The 27,775-nt window shown below is 43.4% G+C and overlaps 3 protein-coding genes and 1 non-coding gene across 5 annotated transcripts; 1 reads left to right on the top strand and 3 right to left on the bottom strand.

Annotated features, from left to right (window-relative positions):
• Nucleotides 1–55: 55 nt before the first annotated feature.
• Nucleotides 56–10,131, bottom strand: dpp3 (dipeptidyl-peptidase 3). Of its 2 annotated transcripts, none has more exons than XM_041953033.1 (19): nucleotides 10,008–10,131; nucleotides 8,127–8,285; nucleotides 7,838–7,982; nucleotides 7,277–7,366; nucleotides 6,846–6,983; nucleotides 6,349–6,423; nucleotides 6,074–6,164; nucleotides 5,755–5,885; nucleotides 5,380–5,510; nucleotides 5,178–5,236; nucleotides 4,378–4,572; nucleotides 4,155–4,267; nucleotides 3,954–4,046; nucleotides 3,519–3,581; nucleotides 3,309–3,433; nucleotides 2,728–2,848; nucleotides 2,220–2,399; nucleotides 1,096–1,258; nucleotides 56–981 (listed from the first exon to the last, which is right to left on the bottom strand). In XM_041953033.1, the coding sequence occupies exons 1-19, from the start codon at nucleotides 10,115–10,117 to the stop codon at nucleotides 839–841; spliced, it is 2,325 nt and encodes a 774-aa protein (XP_041808967.1). In that variant the 5' UTR covers nucleotides 10,118–10,131; the 3' UTR covers nucleotides 56–838. The 2 variants fall into 2 exon arrangements, with proteins under 2 accessions (XP_041808967.1, XP_041808968.1); XM_041953034.1 differs by lacking the exon at nucleotides 10,008–10,131 and adding an exon at nucleotides 9,715–9,798.
• On the top strand, nucleotides 10,029–10,110 carry trnas-gcu. Its single transcript has one exon. It is a non-coding gene; the product is annotated as a tRNA-Ser (tRNA).
• Nucleotides 10,132–10,487: 356 nt separating the features above from the next.
• LOC121617801 (endosialin-like) lies at nucleotides 10,488–15,438 on the bottom strand. Its single transcript, XM_041953035.1, has 2 exons — nucleotides 14,127–15,438; nucleotides 10,488–12,455 (listed from the first exon to the last, which is right to left on the bottom strand). The coding sequence occupies exons 1-2, from the start codon at nucleotides 14,560–14,562 to the stop codon at nucleotides 10,714–10,716; spliced, it is 2,178 nt and encodes a 725-aa protein (XP_041808969.1). The 5' UTR covers nucleotides 14,563–15,438; the 3' UTR covers nucleotides 10,488–10,713.
• Nucleotides 15,439–24,357: 8,919 nt separating this feature from the next.
• LOC121616916 (CAAX prenyl protease 2-like) lies at nucleotides 24,358–27,481 on the bottom strand. The gene is made up of 8 exons (XM_041951797.1): nucleotides 27,349–27,481; nucleotides 27,147–27,249; nucleotides 26,858–26,941; nucleotides 26,366–26,444; nucleotides 26,083–26,250; nucleotides 25,039–25,110; nucleotides 24,667–24,729; nucleotides 24,358–24,587 (listed from the first exon to the last, which is right to left on the bottom strand). The coding sequence occupies exons 1-8, from the start codon at nucleotides 27,459–27,461 to the stop codon at nucleotides 24,358–24,360; spliced, it is 912 nt and encodes a 303-aa protein (XP_041807731.1). The 5' UTR covers nucleotides 27,462–27,481.
• Between the last annotated feature and the right edge of the window lie 294 nt (nucleotides 27,482–27,775).

Here is a 27,775-nt window from a genome sequence, read left to right as displayed (position 1 = left end):
TACTAGAAATTGAGTGATTGTCCTGTGGTTCTGGTCGAAAACAATACTACTGAGATCTTATCAAACAATTTTTATTTGTGCAGAATCAACTCCACATTTCTTACATACAGCATTTCTTTTAGGCCTTCCAGACACAGAATATTTTATACAGTCATGACTTCTTTCTACCAGACCTGGCAAAAAAAAAAAAATCTGTAAGTATTATTTTGCCTTACGATCAACATTCTGCTGTCATGGCAGTTAGTTAACCACATCGAGGCTGGACAAACATTTAAAGGACAAGCTGTAACGATGGAATAATTTCCAGCCTGAACATTGACTGTAAAAATCAATTCATGAACATTACTTCAAGTACAGACAAAACAGGCCATATTGATCATTTTGTGAAGATGTGAAGCCAATTTTTTGACTCGTCATGTTCAGAAAGAGAGAACTACCTACAGTCAGTAACCATTTTTATTGTCAGGCAGCATTGGTTTAATGGACAGTTCTCAATACTTCTCATTAGAAAAATGTGTTGTCTGAATGCATCTAAAAGAGTGATAGTGTGGTATTAATCATCAGCTCATTGATTTGTATGTGATCCTGTTATCAAAGCCAGACCTGATATTGGACTGTGGCTGGAAAAACTGTGGCTGGTGTCTTTGGCAGATCTGTTCTTGTCTTATGGCTTTAAGAATGAACCTTTAATTTAATCTGTTCAAAAGTATCTTCTAAAAGGATTTGGATCATTTTGCTGTTTTGTGTGTTTTAATATCCATTAAGAGTCAATTTGCTTTCACATAGAAATCGACTTCAGTTGGTACTTTTGAAGCGTGTGGAGCAAGTCCTCCATCCATCAACACCAGCAGGGGGCGTCTCTTTTGCTCATCTCCAGGAGGTCGGCCTCCAGCTGCTCTGCGTCATCTTGGAAGCGCGCAGTGAAGGAATTAATCAAACCTGCCGCGTTGCCTTCGTATTCCTCAAGCTCAACGCTGTCGCCTGGAAACCACACAGAGGCAGACCCACACTGAATTATTTACCCTGTCAGTGCAAAAGCCTACAATTGTTTCTAGGCATTTCCAATTGAACGTACAAAGAGATGCATGTACATACCGTTGATCCTGGTGTTGGCCTGGACAAACATCTTACGAGCTTCTTTCCTCAGCAGTACCGTCTCCCTTAGACGCAAGAAGTTGTGAGCACCACTGTCACTGACGGCGGAGTAGCCGTCATAGAGAGCCCTGCCTCCTTCCACATCTGCTGTTGACTTTAAGACCTACAAAACAGTGGAATTAGGTCAGCGATATGTTGGCAGTTGAGGTGGGTGAGATCAACAGGGTTAGAGAGATGATTAATGATAACAGACGTGGCCATTCTTACATTTACACCTTTTAGAAACTGCGCTAATGTCATAATTTATTTAGACACAGGCTAACAAAGTGGCAGTGCACAGCCATCAAGGGGTCATAATTTCTTTATATGATGTTAGTACGAGCATAGAATTGGGTGAGTAGCACTAGGAGACAGAAAACCTCTCAGGTCAATGGGTCATACAGTGGAGACAAATAATCGAACACACTGTGATTACCATGCAGCATTGACATCCTTCAGTCACATGACACATGAATAAAATGAAGTTTTACTAATTAAACAACTAAACAAATTTTAAGAGAACAACCTGAGAAGCTGTTTATTTGGTTGGATCAGTTATTGGGAAGCTCAGTCTGATATTTTAGGATTGCAATTAACAATTGTTTTCATTAATTTGCTGATTCTTTTCTTGCTATTACCTAAACCTAATTGTTATCTAGAAAACACAAGAACACAATTCCTAAGGCCCAAGTTTATTTTGATTGCTTGTTTTGAGCCCCAAACCCAAATATATTGAAGTTATTATGACAGAAGACAAATAAAACCAGCTGATATTTACACTAGCAAAGCTAGAACCAGTTATTTTTTTTAGAATTTGTGCTTGAAAAATTACTTGTGGCAGATGAACTTTTTCAATCAATTCATTAATACGGTCTTGTTAAAGTTGTAAACATCCTGTTTGACACAAACTGAAATGAAAACAGTTCAGTAAAGTATTAGTGCATTAAGTGGACATGTATCCACACTTTGCTTTCTTTTCATCAAATCCAATCTGGTCTTTCTCAGGATTTGTTGTATTTTCTTCGTTCTTGGTATATTACTGGATCTGCTGTCCGGACAATTGTCTACCAAAAATATAGCTGTACCTGCAGTTTACAAAGGAACCTGTGGATGGCGTTCTTCCCCACAGTGTGGATCTTGCTTCGGTCCAGTGTGACCCGAGCGTCAGGTTTGCCGTCCTGTCCCGTCACTTCCTCCAGGCCCACCAGGCCCTCCCCGGCCTCCAGAAGAACACGCAGGATCACGAAACGAGCCTGCATGTGAGCCTGAGACACACAGTCGGACACGCATGCATGTGACACACACTGTATACATCTGCTGAGACTCATATAAACACAGACAGGCTTACTAGAAGATGTATTATAAACCCCACAGACATATAACGCTGAGCCAGTCAGGTTGTAAGAAACACATGCTTAATGGTCTGTATGCTGACTTGTCTTGTAAACACTGTTCGCCCAACACTACTTGTCTCTGAAGTTCCATATAAATGAGAGTTATGATTCATTATAATGTGCCGCAAACCAGTCCAAGTAGAGCGGTAGAGAGACAGCATGTTATGGAGAATCGCAGCTGGGTGAGCAGACAGATTACCTGTCTCCAGCTCTTGCTCTCAGGTGTGTAGAACTCCAGGCCCAACAGTCCCGCTCTGACCATGCTGAGCCAGTTGACGTACACCACATCCTCCGCATCCTGGCCCTCATGGCCAAAAATACTGGAACACACACAAAACACAAAGGCAACGGTTAACATGCTGGCCATCACCCACAACAACAACAGCCTAAATAACACGATGAGATCATTTTTCCCAAAATGTCATCAATTAAGTGTGGGACACGAAAAATAAATGTAGCATCCCCTGTAGAGAGTCCGGAGGTATAAGAGAAACAAACAGCTCATTAAGGCTCCCACACAAACTGAAAACATGCACTCTCTTTAGGCTGTTCATTTTTTGTTATATAACTGAAGTACTTCAATAGACTGATTGTACTGTGGCTCCTAACTGTGACCCGAAGTCACAAAACATTCTCCCCGCCAAAAGAAAGTTTGGGATTCAGGGGCCAAAAGCCATTTCATAGGCTGTTTGAATTATATGAATACACGTATCGTATGTACAGCTGTCAGATTCACAGAGATACACAGTCAGCGTAGGTTACAAGCAAAACACGACGTACCTGAGCACTTGCTTGTTGAGACACAGATAGAGTCCCACACACTCAGCACGGCATTCTTCATAAGAGGAAGCAATCGTGGAGAATTTGCTGTCCCACGTCTCGCTGCCCTGATACCAACTGGACACCTTAAAGATACACGCTCAGACCTTCAGTCTCTTTTTGCCAGCTGAACGCAGAATTAAAAACAGGTGTTCAGATAAACACACTCACCGGTTCTCCAGTCTCTGGGTTGGTCACCTTACTCTGGTCAAAGTTGAACTTGCCCTTGTCATCCTGCAGGAAGAGGTTTTATTTACTCATTGATTAGTCAAATATCAGTAAATTAATCTTTTTGACAGGGAGAAAACAAGAATGTTTAAAGTCCTGACTTTCAACACTTTGTTTCACTAATGTATCAAAGGGAAGTAAACGGAAACAGATCACATCAGATTAACTGCAAATACTTTAAAACTCAATATTCCTGAGTGTCACACAGCCTGACCGCTCTCTGCACTTCATTTTAGTGCTGTGCCGGCGCTGGACAAAAGAGACGGCCGAAGGGGCGGAGGATGCCGACTGAAATAGTTGGCCAATGGCAGGCTTATAATAACAACCTACTTCCTGTGAGCCTAATATGAGCATACAACAGCAGTATGTTTGACTCACCTGAACAAACAGCTTGCCACTTCCATGGCCCAACAGCTCGTGAAGTCCAACCTGCACCTCGAATGATGGCCCCTTCCACTTGATAAACAAATCCTGGTGCAAAAACACAAACAAACACACAGGACAATGTATAACTCTGGAGGTATGTGAGAGGGACGAGAGCTGGCGAGAGAGAGAGACTGAGGAAGCTGCATGCGTTACCTTGTCCTCCTCCTCCAGGAAGGTGAGTTTTTCTTTTTGTGTAGCATAGGCTACAGCCAGCACGTTGCCTAAGGACACGTTTTTAAAGCCCTCTGACTGTCTGATGTCATCATCTACACACGCATGAAAACACAAACAAAAACATTTTAAACCTAAAGCAGCTGAACTGTATTATTTGACACAGCGTGTAGTTTAAAAACATGTCCAGATCTCAGCTACATACAGTTGGGGATGTTGATGCCAGCTGGTATTCCACTCCCAGCGAAGGTGAGAACATCCAGCGAGGTGAAGTCAGGTTTAAGGAAAGTGTCCTTCTCAAACTCCCGGGGCCAAGGCAGCTCGGGGAGCAAGACTTCTGCTGAGCTCACCAGTTTGGCGAAACGCTCGCTCATCGCCTTGTTCACAACCGCAACGAAACCTAGAGGAGACATCACAAGCCTGAAGGTAGGAAGTGAACTGATAGAAAGGACTGAAAAAACTTTAACTGACTAATCCTGAGGGACAGTAACATAAACCCTCCTGTAATTTTAATTCTTTATATATACACACACACATACACACACACTCATTCATTTATGAGCCCCGGCAATCAATGTATATTGTCATTTTACCAGCTCTGACTGCATGATGTGATCATGATTATCTCACACCTGCGAATTTTGATGCCAGGAGCCAACAACTAAAAATGACGACGAGATCATTTTATTTTATATATTAAAAAACTTTTAGTTTTTAGTAATTTTTCTAACCTTGAAACACAACACTTGAAATTAAGGATTTCCCAAACTTTCAAGACTTTGTATGAACCCTGAATGTAATCACTGTCACAGTAAAGTATTATATCCAAAATTACCAATTAGAGTTAAAAGCCACATATATCCAATGAAACAGTTTTATCTTTTCCCTTAATAGTCTTCAGCTCTGTTCCACAGCAGTATAGCCTGGAGAGGAACATGGTCTCACAGCTTGTACACCAATAAACACTTTGTTATTATCGCTGTTCTAGATCACAGAGGTAGTTACCTTCAAACTCTCCTCTGGAGCCAAATGGGTCTCTGTAGCTCTCTATGAAACCTATATAACTGAGAGAGGGAGAGGAGGAGGAGGGGGTGGAGGAGTAACGAGGAGTAGAGAGCAGAGAGAAAAGAGGTTTCAGAGATTGTAGGATTCAAGTATGTTTGGAATAGCGTGTTCATTTGATGTTACTGTGGCTTAGCGGCCTCACCTCTCGACAATTGGTCCCTTGTCTTTGATCCAGTAGCGTGAGCCCTCTTTATGGGCTTCAACTGAGCCCAAAGTGAAGCTGCGACTGTACTCCTCAAGCATCTTTCTCTGGTTCTCATTGGCAGCATAGGCCTGTGTAAGTAAACATAACAAGACTTTCAGAAGTGGAATTGTGGCAGGAACATCCTTTCCAGGTTATCAACTTATTCACTCACTCCTCCTAAAGATACGACCTCTACTATTTTGTGACAGCTCTTTATGTATTACAGCAACACTGACAAATTCATATTGCTCCATCAGCTTCACATTTTGGTGATTTTGTTGTGTTGTGGTTCCAAACAGCACCCTGTCTTCGTCCAGCATCCCTCGCTCTCACCTGTGCTTGTTGGAGGTAATATGTGACTTTCTCCATGAGAGGAGCATAGTCTCCCCTCTTCACAGTGAACTCCTTTTCTTCAAAGCTGAAGCTGCCGCAGCACGACTCACATTCCCCGTCCACTGCGCAGTCTGTAAAGCAGTAGTGTACATGTTATTACTTTTATCACTGACTTTGTAGCATATTGAATGTCTCCAGAATAACATGTGGGGTCATGAGGTGTGATGAATATTAAATTCTGCATGTCAACTCTGTCGCGTGTGCAATAGGGTATGGTTTTAATTTTATTCTCTTTCTCGTGTAAAGCCGTAGTTCTTACCTTTCTGCACAGCTGAAGCCAAGCGCACCTCATAGCAGGCTTTACCTCCGTTGTCCCTCTTAAACAGGCGGGTGTTGTAAGCAGACAGTTTCTGGGCACACGCCACAAAAACACAGTTAAGATTCAGCCGAATCAGAGAAAACACACGAAGAACCATCAAAACAACTGATAAAAAAAGTATATCAAGTACACCAAGAAAGAGAATATGGTGTAATATGGAAAACAGAAGAAAGACCAATTAAATAAGAATATTCAATTTAGGTGTGTCAGTTTACTTTTGAGTCAAGGAACTTCTGAGCCAGCTCAGCATCCTCCAGGCAGCAGTTTCCTGAGAAGTAGGTGGTAATTCCCTGAGGAAAAGCAAAAATACTTCATAAGCCATGCTTTTTCTCACAGTGCAGGGTCAGCTGTAGTGCTTCCTAAAGGGCAATTTGTGCTGTTGGCTGTCACTCTAAAGACAAAACCTCCAGATAATTTGACTTTCTACTTAAAAACATTTAATTCATCTGACACACAAGTAAGACGTCAAAAATGAAAATAGGGGTGGAACAACTTCTCAGGGCGTTGGATTAGAACAGACATACCTGTCAGAAAGAACAAAACTTTCTCATCCCAACCCTAAACCAGTGCGTATGATGCAGAAATGTCCTCTTAACATATGTCATGTCTATCCAGTCTAATATGATGACTATTTCATTAAATATTACCTGACGACATAGTTTTTAGTCATGTAACTGGGGTGAACTCTAGATGAATGGATACAAGACCCCACCTTGTCACCCAGTCCCAGCTGTTTCTGTCTGTCTTCCAGAGAGTAGAGGAGACACGAGCAGCTGTCCCACAGAGTCTCCATCTCAGCGGGCTGCTCCTGGAATGCCTGGCTGGCTTTCACCAGCGCTTCCAACTTGTCCTGGGTGCACATACCACAGATGCAGACAGCTTAAAATGCATCACAGCAGCAGTAAAGGAGCATTACAGATCAGATACAACACACTAACCTGACAGTTTATTTGATACACTTGTACAATACAATATTCATATTTGTGTTTATACATACTATACTATACAATACAAATCCTGAGACCATATTAATGGTGTTGTTGTACTGCATTAGATTGTACAGGAGTTCAACTTATTGTGTCCATCCCTTGTAAATCTGTTTACAAGGCAGCTGAGCTGGATTTACACCAGAGGCCTTCTTACCTTAGGTAGATTTGGGATGAACTTTGTGTCTCCGAAGGACTTGTAGTTTCCCATGTTGGCATACAGACCAGCTGCATACACCAAGAAGGCCTAAATATCACACACAAGAAAAAAAAAAGATAACAATACTAATTTCCACTTGGTGTATGGCATAATGAACTAGGGCTGCAACTAATGATTATATTCATTGGTGATTAATCTAGCAATTACTTCAATTTAATTAATTGTTTGGTCTGTAAAATGTGAGAAAATGGTGAAAAATGTCGATCAGTGTTTCCCAAAGGCCAAGTTGATGTCCTCAAATGCCATTATTTGTCCACAAACCATAGACATTCGGTTTACTGTCATAGATGAGAAGAAACTAAAAAATATTCACATTTAAGAAGCTGGAATCAAAGACTTTTCTTCAAAAGAAATTATAGTTGGCAAGTGCTTTAATAGTTGACAACTAATTGATTAACCCTTCTATAATGAGCATCTTTACACATTTGTATTCGTATGTGAATGAAAGGGTTTGTCAAGGCAGCACCACAAATAGCCAAAGTCACAAAGACTGTGTACCTGGTATTCTTCAGCGCTGAGTCCAGCAGCTGTGGCGACCTGTTCCAGCTGTGCAGGCGTCTGCTTCCTGAAGATTCTCTGCAGCAAGACAAAAATGTTTGCCGACTCTGGGGAAGTCTGCAGCAGCACTGCCAGACCGCCATACCTAAAACAGCATGTTTTATTTGGTCAGCAGGGTTTCAGTTCTTTGATAAAGTATAGTTTTTAATTTTTTAAAAAATCTTTACTGATTTCTTGATACCAACAGTGGCTGACTTCAACTTGCTACATCCCATGATAAGTAACATACCAAGCGGCACGTGACAGGTAGTGGGCATACAGCTTCTCCTGAGGTGAAAGCAAACGGAAAGCCTCGCTGCAGTTAAGTGCAGAGACGCCAATGTCATTTGGGAGGTAGTACTGGGAGTCCACCATCTTTGATCTGAGGCTTAACTCTGATGAAAAGGAACTGAATAAAGAGAGGGGGTGGGAAACAGAGACAAGAACGTGAAAGAGAAGAATAGAAGAGATGAAGGAAGTGTAAATGGGATCAGAAACAAAGGTGGAAGACAACCAAATGAGAGATGAGAGACAGATGAAAGAACAGAAGTAGTAATGAGACAAGCAGAGTGTGGGGTGAGGACATAAAAGCAGAATTGCAAGTTAGAACTAACGGCATTGGCCTCTTTCTTTATTTTTGCCGTGAGCTCTGGGAAGTATTTGCACACCTGTCTAAACTTCACCAGGTTATGCAGATTGTGCACTGTACAAACTCACAGTTTTATAAGAGCTATACCGATGCACTGCTGAAACACCAACTTTTCTTGACATTTTAATAGAAGCAGTTATCATCTCATAAGTACAATGTTTGTTTTAAGTCGTCCTACATGATGAAATACCACTTGATACTGAATAGGGCTGCCACTAATGCTTATTCTTCTATATTGATTAATCTGTTGATCAACTTTTAATTGTTTAGTCTATGACATATTTTGAATGAGCTAGATGAAGTCTTAAAATTGCTTGTTCTGTACGACTAACACAGCAAAAACCAAATATATTCAACTTCTAATAATATAAGACAGAGGAAATGACGAACTGACTATGTCTGTTATAATTAACTGATTCTCAACATTATTGATAAGTTTCTGTCGATTGACCAATCAGCTAACAATCGTCAAAGCATGAATATTCATTTAAAACTGAATTCTGCTTTTCCTTATATTTTTCTTATATTAGATTTTTTAGGACACTTTATTATTCTGAAGGACAAACGGTGGTAGGTACAGTATGTAGTGCTATGAAAGGTTTAACGTTAAGAGATTGTTAGTGTAAAACGGAAAGTTTAAAGTTTAAATTAAGCCTGGGACAAAGAGAAAGCTAAAAACCTACTACGAGTTTATACAAATTACAACTATCCAACAGATTTAAGAGTTTTTAGGACTAACCGCGGGTGCTCTTCCCTGAACCTTCATATCATAAGTGACCATGGCACAGATTCAAGAGGAAACAGTCAGTTGAATTACTGAAGCCAGTTTTCTGTTTCACTTTCCACTAAAGTTAACTGACGCAAACGAAAGCAACATGTTTTTGTGCCCATTTCAAATTAGAAGTCTTCAAACAGCAGGGCTACACTCAAAGTGCAGGTAAATACTAGGAACACGTTTAGTCTCAATGCTAAGTTACAATAAACAGCTAATTCAACGTTAACGTTAGCTCCTAGCGTGCATGCTAGGACCGCTAGTGAGTGCTTGGAGCATTTAAACACACTGCCACAACTTCTGTAAGCAGAACATTAAGTCACAAATACTACGCATTCCAATTTCTATGAATGATTAGCTACTATATAGTACACTAAAAGTGGCATGAAGGAGGATAACAACTCAACAGCTTGTTACCTTATTTTCTGCAATAGCTCTTGCGAACGTCAAATAAATTGCAGTCTCACGCTGCACACTTCCTGTATTCATTCAACGTTAGGCCCGCCCCTCAACCAATCACAGTTTGGAAATTGTGGACGATAGAAACACTGCCCAATCCAAAAGTATCTGCGCCGCACTTTTCGACGCACTTCACGTCGTTATTTTCTGACCAAACCTCGAAAACACAGTTTTTGAATGTCTAAAGCGAGCACAATAGACCGCAAAACATATATCGGGATTTACATTCCGGTAAGAATAATAATGATCACCTCAAGGATAAATGGTCACAGGACGAGGTGGCCGAGTGGTTAAGGCGATGGACTGCTAATCCATTGTGCTCTGCACGCGTGGGTTCGAATCCCATCCTCGTCGAATACATTTTCCACAATCGCAGACATCCTTGTGTAAGTTGTCTTTGGATCTTCGTGGCCATGGTAGTAATCGTATGGAGGAAGGTCAAACAACCGGAACTCATCAACAAGGTACAGGCTATGCATTTTATCCCTTCAACTGTCTCCTCCCCCTCCTGACAACCCCCTCCCCCTGCTGACACCCCACCACACCACACCCTCCCACCCACTCTCATTGAAAGTGACATTTGGCTTGGGAAAATTAAGTATTTCATTTGTTTTTACACACAAGGAACCATAAAACCATAACCACAAATTCTTTCCCCTTGATAAGACATTATTTTCTGTTATAACCCAGATAGGCATACAAACCACACAGCATTTCATCAGTTTACTGGTTTTATTGAAATGTAAAAACATGATGAGAAAGTGAATTATTTACAAAAGGTGTGCAACAGAAAGTATTAAGTTTTTTTTGATGATTGGGAAAGCCAGTCAGCTGTACTAACCCCAAAAGGCAGCTTCAGTGACCAGTTCTGCACCAAAAGAGAAATGTTAACAGACATCTGGGCTTTCAACACATCTGTGTGCGTGTGCGTGCACCTGTGTTTGTTGATTTTAGGGTTCATGCTTGGGTTTTGCCATCCCTCCTCTCAGGAGGTGTCGTAGGAAGTATCCAGCGATAACAGTCTGAAAAGCTCAGGCTCTTGTCCACAGCACAGCTGGTGCAGTAGACGATCCCCAGAGCCAGCATCACTACAAGGAACACACACAGAGGCACCAGCAGGGCCACCAGCAGCCAGCTTTTGTCATGCTTCCGTTTACCTGCAGCAGATCCAGCCCCTACCTCAGGTGTGACATCCTCTGTACTATCCATCTTGGATTCCTCCCCCTCCCTAGTCCCAGTGGCTGACCCTTTTGCAGCTCCCACCCCATCACTAGCTTCTCTACCTCCTGCCTTAGCTTCAGCATCATTATCAATTTCATTGCCTGTGCTGTCTTTCTGCGTTGGGGATGGGACTGTCTGAAATCGCTTTGGTGACAGGGCATCCCATTGGTTTAGATGATTATCTGAGCCATGAGACACGTCAGAGGAGCGTCCCTCAGGGGCTTCTGTCAGCCAGTCAACATCAAAGTTAGTGTCAGCTTCAAAGTTTGGGTCCGGGGTGAATGAGGTGGACCAGGGAATATCATGGTTGGGGTCCAAATCAGGTATGTGAGCAGAGTCACTGGGGTCAGGAGTCAGAGTGGAATATTCTTCATCATCAGGTGAAGGTAGGCAGGTAAGTCCATCTGACTGCAGGTCATAACCATTGTCACAGTAACACTGGTACCCTCCCATATAGTTGAGACACTGCTGCTGGCAGGGCGACTCCCCCACACACTCGTCCACATCTACACACTCTCCTCCACTGCCCAACTCATAACCGGGGTTACACAGGCATGTGAAGGACCCCACTGTGTTCTCACAGGTGCCTTCACAGCTGCCCTCGTCAAGGCACTCGTCAATGTCCACACACTCCCCCTCATCATCTGGCTGGTAGCCGGGGTGGCAGGTGCAGTGGAAGGTGCCTGGGATGTTGACACAGACTTGTGGGCATGGTTGTTGTTGACATTCGTCTACATCAGAACATCTGCGGCCATCTGGACCCATTTGGTAACCTGGGGGGCAAGTGCAGCGGATTCCCCGAGACGTCTCCACACAGTCGTACTCGCACCCCATCTCCACACAGACCTCTTTGATGTGGGGCTGTTCGGTGGGGCCGGCGGAGTCAGAGGATAATTCAGGGGGATCAGTTTGGCTCAGGGGGTCAGGTTTGCAGCCGTACCCGTCGTCATCTATCGTAAAGCCCTCAGAGCAGTAACAGTAGTAGTCTGTGTCTGTGTTCTGACAGTACTGCTCACACCCATGATCCCCGCTACACCAGTCCTGGTTCTTTGGACCTGCGCTGGACGAGCAGAGTGGGGCATCCCTGGACCAGCCCACTGTCTCATCATCTCTCTCCATGCACAGCACCGTCTGCTCAGCAGGAGCATCTGGGTCCGAGCTGTCTGCAGGGCAGGGCAGAGTAGCTACAGACCCATAGGGCACATGAGTGAGCAGGGTGCTGAGAAGGTGAAATGGGGTGGTGTAAACAGCTGGACCTCTACCCTCGTCCTCCAGTGGTGGACACATTCCTTTGTAGTTGTACTGGCAAACGTATCCATCCAACGGCAGCGCACAGGAGCCGTCAAGCCACCGGAAATTGTCGTTGCTTTCACGTCCGCTCTCAGAAGTGTGGACGGTCATGGCCACACAGCGAGGGGCTGCACAGGTCCCAGGGGTGTCTTCACGGAGCCAGTTGGTGAACTGGCCATCCTGGTCTCCTGTTACAATATAAAGACAAGGACCACGTCAGCAAAAGTAGAAATTCACAAATTTTAGTTTCCTTATTTTATTTTTAACCATTTGCTCTTCTAATATTTTGTTTTCTTTTTCAGATCTATATGAAACATTTAAAGAGTGAATCTATAAAGGTCCAATATGTGGAGTGTTTTGATTTGAATTTATTGTTCTCCAATATACTTATTCTGATGCCAAACGTTTTTTACTGAAAAATGAGACTGTCCTGCAAAAAGTTGTTGCAGTTTCTGTGTTGCTGTCATTCCACTCATTGTCATGTTTTCTGGGTTGGCTCTACAGGGGGTCAGGGTTGTTGTCTGCCACAGTGTCTTTTTTGATACAACCATTAGGAGGCGCCAAAGTCAAACGTTTTCCAATTCTGCACACATGGATTAAAAAACACTTCCATTTATTCAGCTCATATTTTCATTGCAGTAGTATTCAGATGTTAAGAATCAGCACTGGATTATCTGGCCCTTTTATTAAAGGCAGACCTGACACTGCAATGCTACACAGTTAGAAACAAAAAGAGCTGCAGGCTCTGCATCGTTATTGTCTGTACAAACATACTTTAGTTGAGCACAGTCAGCACAGTTGCTGCCACATCCACGATTGATAATGTGGAGCAGCAGGGCATACTTTCTTCAAAGACACTGTGCTGCTGAATTTTTCAAAAGTATTTTTTTCAGTGCTGTGTGCACCACGAACAAACTTCCATTCACATTCATTGCAGTGGGGCATAAGAAGAAATTTCTATATCAGACCCTGGTTAAATAAAACCAAAATTATCCACATTGCTAATACCACTAGGGATAAGTGAGAAAACATGTTTTTTGCACACTAAACCAGCCCTTTAAATCAAGGGAGATGGAAAAAACAACTAAGCTGGCCTCATAACTCTTGAAAATTTTAAAGTCTTTTCGAACTGAAAAACCAAGGCAGACACTTTTAGTGATGAAAAACCCATCTGTTTTTTTTGTGGGCGACTTTTGTCTAATGACTAAATCAGGTTGAGGGGTAGCAGTAAGGTCAAAAGGGGATTGAACTTCCCCTGTCGCGCCAGCTCCGTCACTGTGAAACAAAAGAAGTTAATGTAATAACCATCCAGTCATTGCAGAGCAGGCCCGGGTAGTAAAGGCTGACAGAGAGGCTGGAGCTGGGGGGTCAACACAGTGGTTTAACACCATAATCTAAAAGTGCTTAACAAGGTCTTGATACAACTGATATGTGTGTGGGGAAGTAGTAACACTGATGTCGGCCTAATGGTCAAAGGTTCACACATGTTTACTCAAAATCTATCTTGTAAAATAGGCCTAAATCTTATTCATTTAATTAATTTGTTAATTTAGTTTTGTGTATGCAAAGTTACAAACATTGCATTGAGACAATTTAGTCAAGTAGGTAATTAACTAGCAAACAGATTTAGCCCCACTCATAATGACCACATATTTTCCATCAGAGCACAGTTAAAAATGAGTGCAGTGGCCTATAAAAAGTTGACCGGGGGTGGGAAACTTGAATGCTTAATTGTAAGAAAAAATGTACCTATCCCTATTTTTGGGCAATTTTGTCTGAGCTCACTTCTTAAAATCCAACAAAATAGCTGATATGGTGAACAATGAAGGGTCAAATGTCAAAAAGGTGCAAGGTGAGACCTGTGACCCAGACGAATCCTCTGAGTGGTCGGGTGGATGAACACTGGCGTGGTGGTCTGTGCAGCCCGATCCAGAGGCGAAACCGTGACCTGGTCCCCTGTGCCTCAATGGCTGACAGCAGCTCGTGGACCACACCCGCTGCCTTGTCGGTATGCATCGTTGCCAGGGTCCCACCTCGCTCCCTGCAGCTCCGCCCAGCCTCCCTGAAGGATCTCTTCTGGAGGAAGACAGTGTAGCATCCATCCTGGTGGCAGAGTGCGTCTCTCTCCGCCAGCTGAGCCCTGGCTGCTGGCTGCTCGCCCTCCGTCTCCCTCAGCCTCTGGCCTCGGCTTCCAGGAGCGAGACAGACCATCAGCAGCCACAGGACACACAGGAGACTCATGTTGCTGCAGCTGCTACTGCTCCTGATGGTCTTTTGCATCCTCCACCAAGACATGAGGTTTAAACTAGGCCAACATTCAACCTTGTTGTCAAAATAAATAACTATTTTTCACCCACTTCAATCAATTTAACAAATGCAAACTTGCAGACTTGCTATATCTTTCTATCATTTAGTGTATTTCAATAAATAATATGATCTAATTGGCCTTTTACACAAAGTAATCTGAGGCAGATAAATCCAGAACTGACATTGGATTACCTTAATTTACTTTGGATTGTCCAAACCCTCAGACAATTAGCCCTACAGTGCAGAATCAGTCAAACTCCATTCAAAAGCCAACTGTCAGCACTGCTGCCACGGTAAATCAGATTCCACCAGATCCTACATAAAACTAATAGACACCAATGCAGTCCAGTGGAATCCCCTATGAAGTCCAGTTGAGTCTAGAAGAGTCCAAAATAAAGTCCAGTGAAGTATCAGTAGAGTCCAGGGTTTGAAATTGTTGATAGGAGGAGTCCAAAGGAGTTAAATAGAGTCGGCATATGAGTCTGATGAATTTCAGTGACAGAAAGCCTCTCCTGTATGTGAGCCTGCTGGGGCTTTCTTGCCTCTGCAAAGCTGGCTTTCTTGACTGAACCTCAGAAGGAGAGAAAGATGGGGGAGGGTGGAAAGGGGGGGGAGGCTACGTAGAGGAAAAAGAATTGTGTGTTTTTGGAAGAGGGGGCTGGTAAAGTGTGTGAGTGTATAAGTGAAGGCTGGAGGGGTTGACGGGTAGGGGTGGTGGGCTGGGGGGGAGAGGGGGCAGAATTGAAAACCCTCAGAGAGTTATGAAAACCATACGGCACCATTCTGTCCCCCCCATCTTGCCTATGGCTTCAGACGCACACACATGCACTCTCATACACACACACACAGCCTTCAAATAGTGCATGCAGCACAGCATCCACAGGAGTGGAAAGTGTTTGTCAGCTCTGTGAGATGCAGAGATTGTCTCCCCCTTCTTCTTCTCCTCCTCCCCTCTTTTTTCTCCTCCACCTTGTCTGTTTCTTCTCTTTCAGCCTCTCACTGTTTTATGTCTCTTTATCTTCTTTCTCTTTATCTCATTCTTTCTTAATCTCTGTCTTTACCTCTTTTACCTCTTAATCTCTTTTTCTGCACCCCCAACCCCCTCTCTATTTCAGTCTTTCTACAAAGTCCACGCAACAGCTGGAAGTTTTTACAGTCCAATGGAAACATTTAAGTATGGAACTGGAATACCTGGTGAACTTTGCATGCATGTGTGTGTTTAAGTTCACTCTCATGCTGTTATACAATAACTTCATATGGGCACAGATGTCTAAGCCTATGCGTAAGTGTGTGTGTGTGTGTGTGTGTGGCTACCACTCGGGGGCATATGGAGGAGAGGAAACAGGAAATGCCAGATGTGCATCAGCCTGACCTCTCAGTAGCTGGGGAGCAGGAGTGCAGACTGGGGGTACCTCCACAGCCGTCACATGATCCACCCGCCATGAATGGTACCTCTGGTGCAAAGTCAAAGGCTGAGTTTGGATTTTCCAAAGAAAAATAGGATCTCTTTCTTTAAACTTGTAGCCTGCGCTGCAAATAGAGCCAGAGATAATTACACGAAGCCAATAGCTGTGATTCTAAGGATCCAAGCCCTGAGGGGACTGATGGAGATTTAAAGCTGTCGGGTACAACTGGGCGAGAGACTGTGAATTAAAGTCAACCACACACAAACAAGATGAACTGTTGAACAATTGAAGCAACATGAGTGGAAAAGTGCTTGGGCAAACAATAGTCCTTCACATAAATGCTCATCACGGTTTTTCTGTGGAAAGTGTGACTTGCCACAACACAATTTAGGCAGCTTGATGTCATTGTCAAACGCTGCAGCTTTCCTCCGCGTCTGGCGCAGGACGCCTGTTTAAAGCAAACTTAAAAAATGACAGCAAAGTCTCACCGGCTGCAGCTTCTCGACACGGGATGATGAGATGGAAAAGTGCAGCTGAATCAGCTATTAGCCATATCAGTGCGTGATGGAGCCTGTGTTCGCTCTGCGTACAGCAGATGAGTCGACTGGCTGTGAGAGCGTGTTGGTTTTGGCAGACAGGAAATATACAGTCTAACTATTCAGCAGTCTTTTCCAGTTATGTAACAACCATCAGAACTAGAGGGAGAACAAACATAAAAACCTCAGGATCCTGGAGAACCTAAAGTGCCTTTTGGTCTTGTTCCCCACCCCCTTCTCCTCCTCCTCGTCCTCCTCCTCATCCCTCATCCTCCTCCTGTCTTCCTCTGAGTTTCTTTTTCTTGGACTACCCCCATCCTCCTCTCTCCTCCGTCTCTCCCTTTCCTTATTATTCTTTCGTCCCCTTGTCCCTCCTCTCCTTTCTTGCAATCGTCTCTCTCTCCTCCCTTTCCTTATCTTCTCCCTGCTACTCCTCTCCCCCGCTTCTCTTTCGCTCTCAGTATTTGGGCTCCAAAGTCAGCAATCTCTCCCCCAGAAACCCAGCCTTTACCCCAAGCCTCCCACTCTTGTTCTGTTTATTCTATCATTCAGCCTGGTTAACCCCTCCCCCTGCACAGACAGCCACGCCCCCTGAGACACATACCAAAAATGTAATTGATAGAACAGACAAAACTTCTCCTTTCCATAGTCGAGCACTGCCAATTCCCCCCTTTCACATTAATGTACTTACTGTACCTCCAAGCTGCTCTATCTCCCAACCCAAAGACCCTTTAATGGAACATACAGATCCCTTGATTTTATATTCCCTTCCTCCTAGGTCACAGCCTACTTTCTACCTCCTTGACTCCTCTCCACTTGCCACATATCATTACTGGCTCTGATACATTGTCAGCTTCTAGCATCCAAGCAGCTGAACTGCACCTTCCCTATCCAAAGCCTCTCCATTTCACTTCAACCACTAATTCCATTTTTTTTCACAGCTGAATAGCTGTTCTTGAGTTGATGTACTTAGGTGGCCACTAAACCTTCAGTATCTGGATTGATAACACACTTTAGGCACTTTTCCTTCACTGAAAGAACATATGACATAAACTTAACAAGTCCAAGGGCTGTGTCATGCTGGAGAAGAGCTAGTCGTACAAATGAGTTCATCCCCGTTTGAAGGCAGGATGAAAAGCTGGCTGTCATAGAGAGGGGGAAGATGTATGAACCACTTATAAATAGGGATAACAGTCCTGGAAGGCATTCATTGTTGCACATGTTTGAATACAGAAAGTGACAGAAATTGTTGTGAGAATGAAGAGGACAAAAAAGGAGAGCCAAAGAGAAAGGAAAAGAGAAAACTTTCTCACCTCTGCACATCTAGCAAATCTTTTCATAATGTGGGTGCGAATGTTGGATTGTGGTTTTAGAAAGTTACAGAAATTGTGAGATGCAGTTTAAAAAGTGCAGAAACTAGATTAAAACTATAAGCAGTCATGCCAGCGGCTCTGTGATGCTGCGCTAAATGAGCTAAATGCTCACACTGACAATGCTAACATGCTCATGTTAAGCAGGTAAAATGTTTATCATGATCGTCATCTTAGTTGAGCATATTAGCATGCTTAGCATTAGCATTTGTTAGCACTAAACAGATAGCACAGCTGAGGCTGATGGGAATGTCATTAGCCTTGCAACTGCTATGTTGATGATAATAATGTTTGACCTGATGATGGTGCTGATGAAATGTCAATGGACCATTAGAATGATTTCAATTCATCCTGACAGGCACATGGATGTTTTTATGGATTGTCACAGTAATCCATCCGCCAAATTTCTAACCTAAAAATTCATGCGGGGGAAGACATGAATGTCTGTACCAAATGTCACTGCAATCCATTCAGCAGTACTGAGGTATTTCACTTGAAATCACAAATGTTGACTCATGGTGATGATTCAGGAAAAGTCTGGAGGTCACCACGCTCACTAGGATTAATTTTCTGTGGATCCAGTACTGGTGCCTATCCATCAAGTAGATGTTGAGATATTTCAGAGCCGCCAGGGGATCAGGAGTCTGCCATAATGGGGTTTTTTCTCTGAACCCAGACGCAGATCGATTAGGCAGGTATCGGTGCATAAAGGCAGTTTATTGTAAATATTGCAGTCAGTATGAAATCCAGATGCAAATCCAGATGAGGTGAGCCTGCCTGGCTGGGAGGTATGGCAGACAGTGAGAGGTGAGGCGGAGAGAGTCGGCTGACGTACAGCAAAAGATTCAGGTGGGATATGGGTCATGTTTGTCTAGGGCAGATTCACAGGTCAAGAGCAAAAAACCAAGAGAGAGCCAATACAAGGTAACACGAAGAACAACTGACAACCTGGCAAAGGTTGAAGTGAAGAACCAGGGTTTTTATACTGCGCTGGTTGATTAGCGATGTGCCACAGGTGTGCACGTGGGTTGGTCACAGGAGAGGCAGGGGACCACGCCCAGCTCAGCTCAGACAAAGACACACAGGGAGAGAGAGAGAAAACACACATGACATGAAAGGGAGGGGAAACACAGGGAGACAGACGGGAAGATGCTGCCAAATCCTGACAGATTCATCCTCCGGGCACCATATCTGTACCAAATTTCCTGGCCATCCATCCAATAGCTGTGGACTCATTTCACTAAATCCAAAAATGTCAACTGAAATTTTCCAAATACATTTATAAATGTACTGTATGCCAATATCTCACTGCTGTGCACACGGTACATCTATGTTTCTTCTTTCATTCAGTTTCTATATGAGAGTTTTTGGCTGCAAGTAGCCCAAGTCATGTGACTGTGTAGCACCAGCAGTCTGGAAAGTGATTCATTGTCACAGAAGCGTGTTACATGTCTTTCTTCCTCTGCTTTGATAATTAAATGTTTTCCTTTAGACTTCTGGACTTTCTGCTGATTAAACTGGACTCCCACTGGTCCTGAGGTCACCGAGCTTCCACACTGATGTCAAGGAAACTGCAGTTATTGCCTCGTTGTCCTGGGTCATTCAGGCTTATTGAAACATTTGTGCCGTATCAAATACGGCAGGACACGTCAGTTGTTCATTTTTCCCAACCGCTAGTGTCTCGTGTCACACACACACACACACACACACGCAAACACACACACACGCTGAAGCAATTAGCTGCGGCCTTGTGGTTAAATAATGGAGTGTAGGCATTCCTGTTGATTTCTGTGGAGCGGAGGAAAAAGACGATACTTTCATCCACCTCTTCTACAAGGTCCATATGTTTCATCTTTCATAGCAGACATGAATGCCCTCCTTCCACACCCAGACTATCAACAAATCTTCACCACAAATATTTGAGCAGTCGAACGGTTGAATCCAGGAGGAATAATTCCCTGCCAGTTGAAGTCTACAGTTACGTGAACCATCAACTAGAAGAGTTTGGACACTTTCAGAGGTAGCTGCGAGCTAGTTGCTAACCCTGCATCGTAGCTATGTCTAAGCAGTGCCTGTGTGCCAGGTGACCTTTATTAACCTTTATCTAACCTTGCAATAGTTTACTGAGCATGCCTTTCAGCCATGTCCTCATTCTTTCATGCTCAGTTTCACTCATGTTCACACCTGGGAACTGCCCAGCACAAACACAGCCTCCGACTGTTATCCACTGATTAGCTCCAGTGGAACTTAAGATTGTCAGATTGGAAACTGGCAACCAGCTGGGTATGAGGAGCGATGGAAAATCTCATTTGCATCTTTATTTACATACTTAGCTGAAAAACAAGATGCAAATCATTCAAATATGGTAGGTATTCCTCCATTGGATTCTTTAAACTGGCAAAGACTTGAAAAATGAATACCATTGTGTGAACAGCTGTTACTGAATTTCCAGTTAGAAGTCATATGGTAAGTTTAAAACAAAAATGGCTGCTGATGGAAACTGCAGTGACCGAGCTCTTTCTGTCCAAAAACATTTTTTAGCTCTGGAGAAAGAAAAAAAAAGGCAGCATGACAAGCAAAAGCTCGGGTGACACAAATGCACCAGCGTCTGGGCTGCAATTGGAGTTTTGCTGCACATAAAGAATCACACATGTGTAAACAAACCTCAGAGAAACAGCCAGAAAATCACCAGAAAACTTTTAAGGTTTAAAAATCTGCTGAGAGGCAGAAAGGGAGATGGAGAGTGCGCTGGGAGAGGATAATTCCTGACAGACTATTCCTTTACCAGATGATAGGCTCAGCTTTTCCATAGACACCACGCACGCACGCCGACCTCTTACACTTCTTTGTAGTGTCTTTCATGATACAGTTATGTTCCTCCAGAGATGGAGACATTTGTGTGTGTTAGTGTGTGTGTGTGCAATGGCAAACGCATTAACAGTGAGAAGAAAGGATGACGACTCCTCAAGAAATGGACGGGACACAAAGGCTTGACAGAGCAACAGAGAAAGACAGATGTGTAGGACCTTTGAGATAAACACACGTCTGACTTCTCTGTGCACTCTGTCTTCCTATTCCCTCAGGCTTTCTTCCATTGAAACTTCATATTTTGTACCCCACATCCCTCATTTGACTGGACCTCAATTTTCACTGTGTGCCTCCAACAATAACAACAACAAAAAAAAAACAGCAGAGAAACAGTAAAATACCTGACTCGGCATCAGTGACAGAAGGTAAATCGTTCCCAAACAATAATGCTAAAATCTTCTGCAGACCAGTTATACTGCGTGCAGTGAAGTCGGATAACAGCATAGTATTATTATGCTGTCTTTATTTCACATTCCCAAGAGAAGGTGGCCATCGAATTGGAGGTTGTTAGATTTGACCTCAGTGTAATATGTAGGGAGGTAAACAGGTAATGCAGTTGCTTCTTGCTAAAACTGCTGTCAAACTTGATCCAGAGCAGCAAAGTCCTCCAAATCCCCAACTTCTCAGCGGCCAGCAGCTGAAGACTTCGTTATACTGCCCAGCAATCAAAAGAACGTCCCCTTCAAGGTTCCCAGGGTTTTATATCCGAGAACGTTAGAGGGAGGTTTGCTAGACGTCCATAGTTATTATGAGAAATCATCAGTCTTTCACTGAATAGATAAAGATGAAAAAAACCCACTCCTTTATCTCTTTAAACCTTTTCGAACATTTTACAGCACTGAACAGAAACCCCAGATTGTGACGAAGCAAATTGTCATTACAAGTAATGTGGAGCTGGTGCTGGTACACACTCACTGCTTAAACACACGACCAGTGGATATAACAAGTTCAAGGAACAGGAACGTAAAATAGGAAATATAGTGCAGTCGGAAGTCGGAATATACACAGGGCTCTCAAGTTTTGAATGCAGGCAAGAGTGACCCCCCCCCCCAACCTGACAGGGGGTCTTTTTTTGATAATGTATAATATTATTATATAATGTTATGTAATGTTAAAGGATGACAAGGCACTGACAATTCACCCAATAATACAAAGTCTTTATTCAATTTCCGTGGACAGAATATGTGTATATGTGTGTGACAGAGGAGAGGAGAGAGAGAGAGAGAGAGAGAGATTTTGACTGGTGTTGTTTGTTGTAAGTGCTTGTTGCCTTTTTGGAGTCCTTCATAATTTGTGTTGTTGGCTCCCACTTAAACAGTTCAGCTCAAGGCCAGCCATTTTCAGGGTCATGATGGAGGCCAGTGTCACGTTCAGAGACAAGCTATTTCGGGTAGAGGTTTTGTTCAGACTGACCATTGAAAATACCCTCTCTGCATCAGCATTTGCTTGAGGAAGCACTAAAACCAGGGTTGCGATCTTTAATAGCCTCCCAAATTGGTTCAAGCCAGTCACCAAGGCCAAAGAACCAAGGGCCTCTATTACTTAAATGTTTTCCTTTTATCTTAATGAGTAAGTCGTGTGTGCAAAATATTTCTTACTTCTTTCTTTTTTGAGGACATTCTTCCCCAAAACTCCTCAACGTCAAAGGATGTTGGGTCCTGGCAATGTCCATCAGTTGTTACTCCATAAACTCTTCACGTTTTTGGTCCTGTTCCCTTGGGTCATGAAAAGGAAGGAGTTCCTGATATCTTAAAAAGAGCACCATGTGTACAAGACTGGGTAGAATGCAGTGAGAGACAGATCTGTTTGTGATCATGACCATTAAACTTAAAAATATATAGTCATGTGAAAACCCTTGCCTTTCTACAAAGTAGAGGGCATCTTCAACCCCACACTGAGCCCTGAGCTGCACATCAATAAATCTTGCATACTAACTCAGCACTAAGCAACAAAACGTAGCTGAAAACTGAATTAATCTTTCTCAAAGGGGCATTTCATAACAGCTGAATGTTTTTTTCATTGGTTGTTGCATTACCTTAGCCCGCCCCTTTCCTTTTTTGATTGACAGGTAAGTGACAGCCTCGACTCCATAGCAGACGTTCTTGATTCCTCCCGGTTCCATAGCAACAGTGCACCAGAGAAATTTACCGTTATTTTTTTTCAGCGTGAGTAATGTGTGGCGGGAGTGCGTTACAAGAGACCGAAAAGCGTGACTGTCACGCTCAATGTGTGAGACTTGAGAGCCCTGCAACCACTTACTTATCTTAGCTTAGCATAAAGCCTGAAAACAGGGAAAAATGCCTAGCCTGGCTCACATAACAAAATCCACCTTTTAGCACCTCTAAACCTCACTAATCAAGACATTATATCACGTTATACCAGTAACTTCCCAGAGACTCCGCTGATTGGCCCACCTAGCTCAAGATAGTCTGGTATGTAACCCCCCATAAAATGGCCTCTTTTTGTTTTTGTATGGATAAAACAAATGAGATGCAACATGTTAACAGTGTGCTTTACAGGTGCTGGTAGAAAGTTTTTCTTTACTTGGGGACAGAACTAGGCTAGCTGTTTCCCCATGTTTACGGTCGTCACGCTAAGCTAGGCTAATCACCTGCTGGGTCCAGCTAAATAATTACTGTACAGAGTGGTATCGGTCTTCTCATCTAACACTTGGCAAGAAAGATTTCCAAAAATGTCGAGCTATTCCTTTAATTAGTCAGGGAGTTTTGTAATTAGCTCATCAGTCTGTCTCTTAAACCTTAATGGTGGAACACAACCTTTCACCTCTGGGTCCTAAACCCTCATATTTCCACTGACCCTGAATATCTTCTCCTCTCCTCCCCTCCCCTCCCCTCTCCTCTCCTCTGCTCCCCTCTCCTCCCCTCTCCTCTCCTCTCCTCTCCTCTCCTCTCCTCTCCTCTCCTCTCCTCTCCTGCTTCTCCACATTCTAGATTTCCTTGGGGACACACAGCATTTCCCCCAATCTTCTCCTTCGATCATTCTTTTTCTTCTCTTCGCGGCTGTTGGCACTGCTCTTGTTGCTTCTGGCTGTAACTGTTTTTTCTCACAAGTCTGACTCTCATCGCCTGATTTGTCCGAGTGATGTGACTTTACAGAGCTGTTTGCTCTCTGTGTGTTTTTCTCTCTGTCTGTCTGTCCCTGTCTGCATATGCTTTCTCTGCTGCTGCCGCCTCCGCCGCCTTTCCTTTTCACTCATTCACTTTCACAGTTCATCTGTTTTTCTCAGACAAACACGCACACGTACACACGCACACACGCACACACACACGCACGCACACACACGCACACACACACACACACACACACACACACCTCTTTTTCTCTCAGCCAGGGAAAATTGTACTGGTGTTGTGTTTCAATACAGTAGGAAATATTTGACCATGCAGGAAATGTCTGAAGTGCTAGAATCGTTCTCTTCTCGCACGCACGCACGCACGCACGCACACACACACACACACACACACACACACACACACACACACACACAGTCTTTGTATAAAAATACTTTTTTATTTGAAAACCCAACACACAAAACTCCACAGTAAAAAAAGTGTAATTTTAAGAGCAGTAGTGTGTTTCATTTCATTTAATCTGGCAAACAGACTCCGGAGGGGGAGCCAGCCTACAGACGGGAATGGCACCATGGAAGACCGGGTCTGTCAGCGGGAAGAGTAGCACCAGAAACAGCAGCACCCCCATCAGATACGAGAAGAGAAGAGCTGATCGCTGAGGGTGCTGCAGGGCAGAGCTGATGTCAGGCAGGCCCTGGCTGTTACAGAACGAATGGCACAAAACTGGACCCACAACATGACCTATAGAGAGAGATTACAGATTTAATGAGTGGTACTGTAGGTGCTAGCTAGTCAACGTGCTGTTTACTTCATCTCTCACCAGTTCTCATGAATACAAAGGCAGTAAAGACACCAAACACAGTTGTGTACAAGAACTGAATCCCTGTAACAGAACAGCACAAAGAAAAATGTTGCATAAATGTGCCAAATTCATGACCTTTCTCTGTAAAATCGGTATGGCTTCTGATATGGATGACTCTGGTGCATATGTAGGAGCAAAATAAGCAGAAGTTAATTCATGCAGCACTAAAGGGTTGTTTACAATGTTGAGTTTTTAGCATGTGATCCAAGCATATATCAAGCCAAAATTATGTACTTATTGTTGCAGTTATTGTTGCATCTAAATCAGTTTGAAGTCACTATCTTGCATTTAATTTGGTTTATTTGAGGAGAGTTTTGTAAGGCAGCTGACCTGACACCAAGAGGATGACGCTCATACTGTCCTTGTGGAGGCGCCGTTGCTCAATGATATGGTGGAAATGGGCTAGAATGATATCATAAGACAGTTATGAATTGTGGTGAAAACGGTGGTGGAAACAAATGCCATGTCACTCTAAATGATGCGTGATTGCTAACATGTAGGCAACACGAACAAAAAGTTTTAATCCATTCCAATTTACAAATGCAGAAAGTTTGTGAATGTATTTTATCAGTCAAGGTACTAAGTGGAATTTTCAGAAAATCCCTGTTACTAATGACACCGGTGGCCGTAAAGTGAACTGCAGTCAATGTCCAGCTGCTTGTGCTCGCCCTCGAGGCGCTAGCAAACATCATCCTGGGCATCGGCCAAAACAGTGACGGGACTGTTTTGTGACTTTAGCTGTAATTTGCAAATTCCAAGCTTGGGAATTTACCAGCCAGATCAGATAAGGGAATTTGAATGGAATAGCTGACATTATCTCCTCAAGACTTTACATATGTTAGCCAGCTAGCAATTTATCTGCATTAGCAAGGAAGCTAACATTAGCAAACATTACATAGCCAGCTAAAACCACAACATCGCAATATATTTCACATGCTTTGCAGTAATTTTAGCTTTGACTTTGTGGTTGGTGCCAGTTGTTTGTTGACATTAGTGGACTCTATTTCTAAGCTAGCATTAGCTAGTGTTGTGCACTGTTGGTGCTGTAGGGGAGCGGAAGAGAGGCAAGGACCTTGGGAGTGCACATAAACATCACACATCCTTTAGATTTTCCTGGAAAAACTATAGTCCTTGACATAGAAATCAGACTGGTTTAGGCAACTGAGAGAGTGAGGTAAAGTCTCGTCTTTTAAGTTACATATGTTCACACATTAGCAGTAAAAAACGATTAATACATTTTTTTTCTTATTCTTACATGTTTCACCTTTAAATAATCAGTAATGTCCTAATGCTCTTTGTTATAGGGTTAAAAGCAGATGTCAGTCAGATGTGTTTTTTTTAGTTGTTTACAGCCTGAAAGTCTGGTTGCCATACCAACACCAAAGAAAAGCGGAGCCATGAAGATGGCAGCTGTGGGTCCAGTGCAGGGCACCAGCATGGGCAGCATGGCCCCCCTGAACACCAGCTCCTCTGTCGCTGGTGCCACCACCTGGCTCCTGAGCCACACTGCGTCTCCCACACACAACTTCCATGATTGAACATCTGGGAAAGTCAAGATTTACAAATAACACGCATCAAATGCATGTGAGCGCATATACAAAATCCCAAATCGCAATGCTTTTGACATGACGGTTAGTAGACATAAAGTTTAACTCACCTAGTGCAGAATGCAGTTCTCCAGCGAAGCCTTTGGGATTGTCCATCGCTGAATGAAACAGGGGGCCAAGATAAAATACCTGATGTTTTGAACGAAACAAATTATTTGATACATCCAGTGAAAGTATGTAAGAAAAGTCATAGAAGAAGATCAAGACCACTGTGTGGTTTAAACATGCTCACGGGATATCCCTGCAAAATGTAGACATTTAATGGATGTTGCAAAGCCACACTGTATCACATTGGGAATGGGAGCTGGATCTCTGAAATGTCAAAACTGCCCAAGTGCAGCATAAATACAATGTTCTGAGAGAGAAACAGGATCCACACAGTAGCCTAGTGTTTGAAGCTATAAACACTGCCTAGTGCTCAAGTTGCACACAATCTAATTTTTGTAACTTTAACAAACAAAATATTTTCTACAAAATATTGGTAAGGACAGAGCATCTCTTTTTCTTCAAGGTTTAATCCGTGTTGAGACTCGCCGACGTACAATGGTTAGCAGCAGTGGCAGTATGGCCGCAGGAACCAGACCTTCCAAACGAATTCCCATCAGCTCCCACACGGACACGTCGACCTGGAAGAGCAGAAGCTTTATGAACGTGGATTTGACCTTAAAGTGATGACAACATTAAGCCAATGGGACTACAAGCTTATCCTCACAAAACACCTTATGTATAGCAAAGATGCCCCCAGGAGACAATACCCTCTATTGCAGTAACCTATGACTGGTTGTAGATTTAAAGAGACATAAGACTGATGTTTTGTCAGTGTGTACTCACCTTGACATCAGCCCAGTGCATCCATGCCTTCACCACTGCAGGTGACAGTGTGGAGACCAGCAGCACACTGGCACAGCGCTGCTTTATCACACTGGGATGGTCCCTGCACACACACACACACACACACACACAAACACACACGGCAACAATTTAATAGTCCTGTCTAACTGCTCTGTCTTAGGTCTGCTGGTGGGTTGTATACCTGGGTAAGCTGCTTCTCCAGACGTACAAGCTGCCGACGTACAGACAAGCGAGCAGAAGACAGCTCAGCACACACACCCAACATCTCGTATGGATGTGCTCCACCTGAGTCATAGGACCATGTTCTGGTTCCACCATGACAGAACTGACGGTTTGCTAGCAGAGCTTGAGGAGGTTCCTCAGGTGAGCTACAGCTGGCGCAGATTCAGCCTGCTTCAGATTGGTCGGTTCTGTCTGTCATTTCAGATTAGTAGATCCTGAGCTGCAGAGAGAAGCTGATTAGCTTTAATACTCTACTGAGAGGAGGCGCTTTTAGGAGCAGGGAGATGGCAAGGAAATACTTATCCAGTGCAATTGTCTGTGTAGGTGGAGACACCTCTGAGGGCAGTCAATGTGTTCAACATAATGAATTTCCTGACTGGGAATCG

This window comes from Chelmon rostratus, chromosome 14 (genome assembly GCF_017976325.1).
Source record: "Chelmon rostratus isolate fCheRos1 chromosome 14, fCheRos1.pri, whole genome shotgun sequence".
NCBI lineage: Eukaryota > Metazoa > Chordata > Actinopteri > Chaetodontiformes > Chaetodontidae > Chelmon > Chelmon rostratus.
The sequence above is the reverse complement of the archived record's forward strand: the minus strand, read 5'-3'. Positions and strand labels throughout refer to the sequence as shown.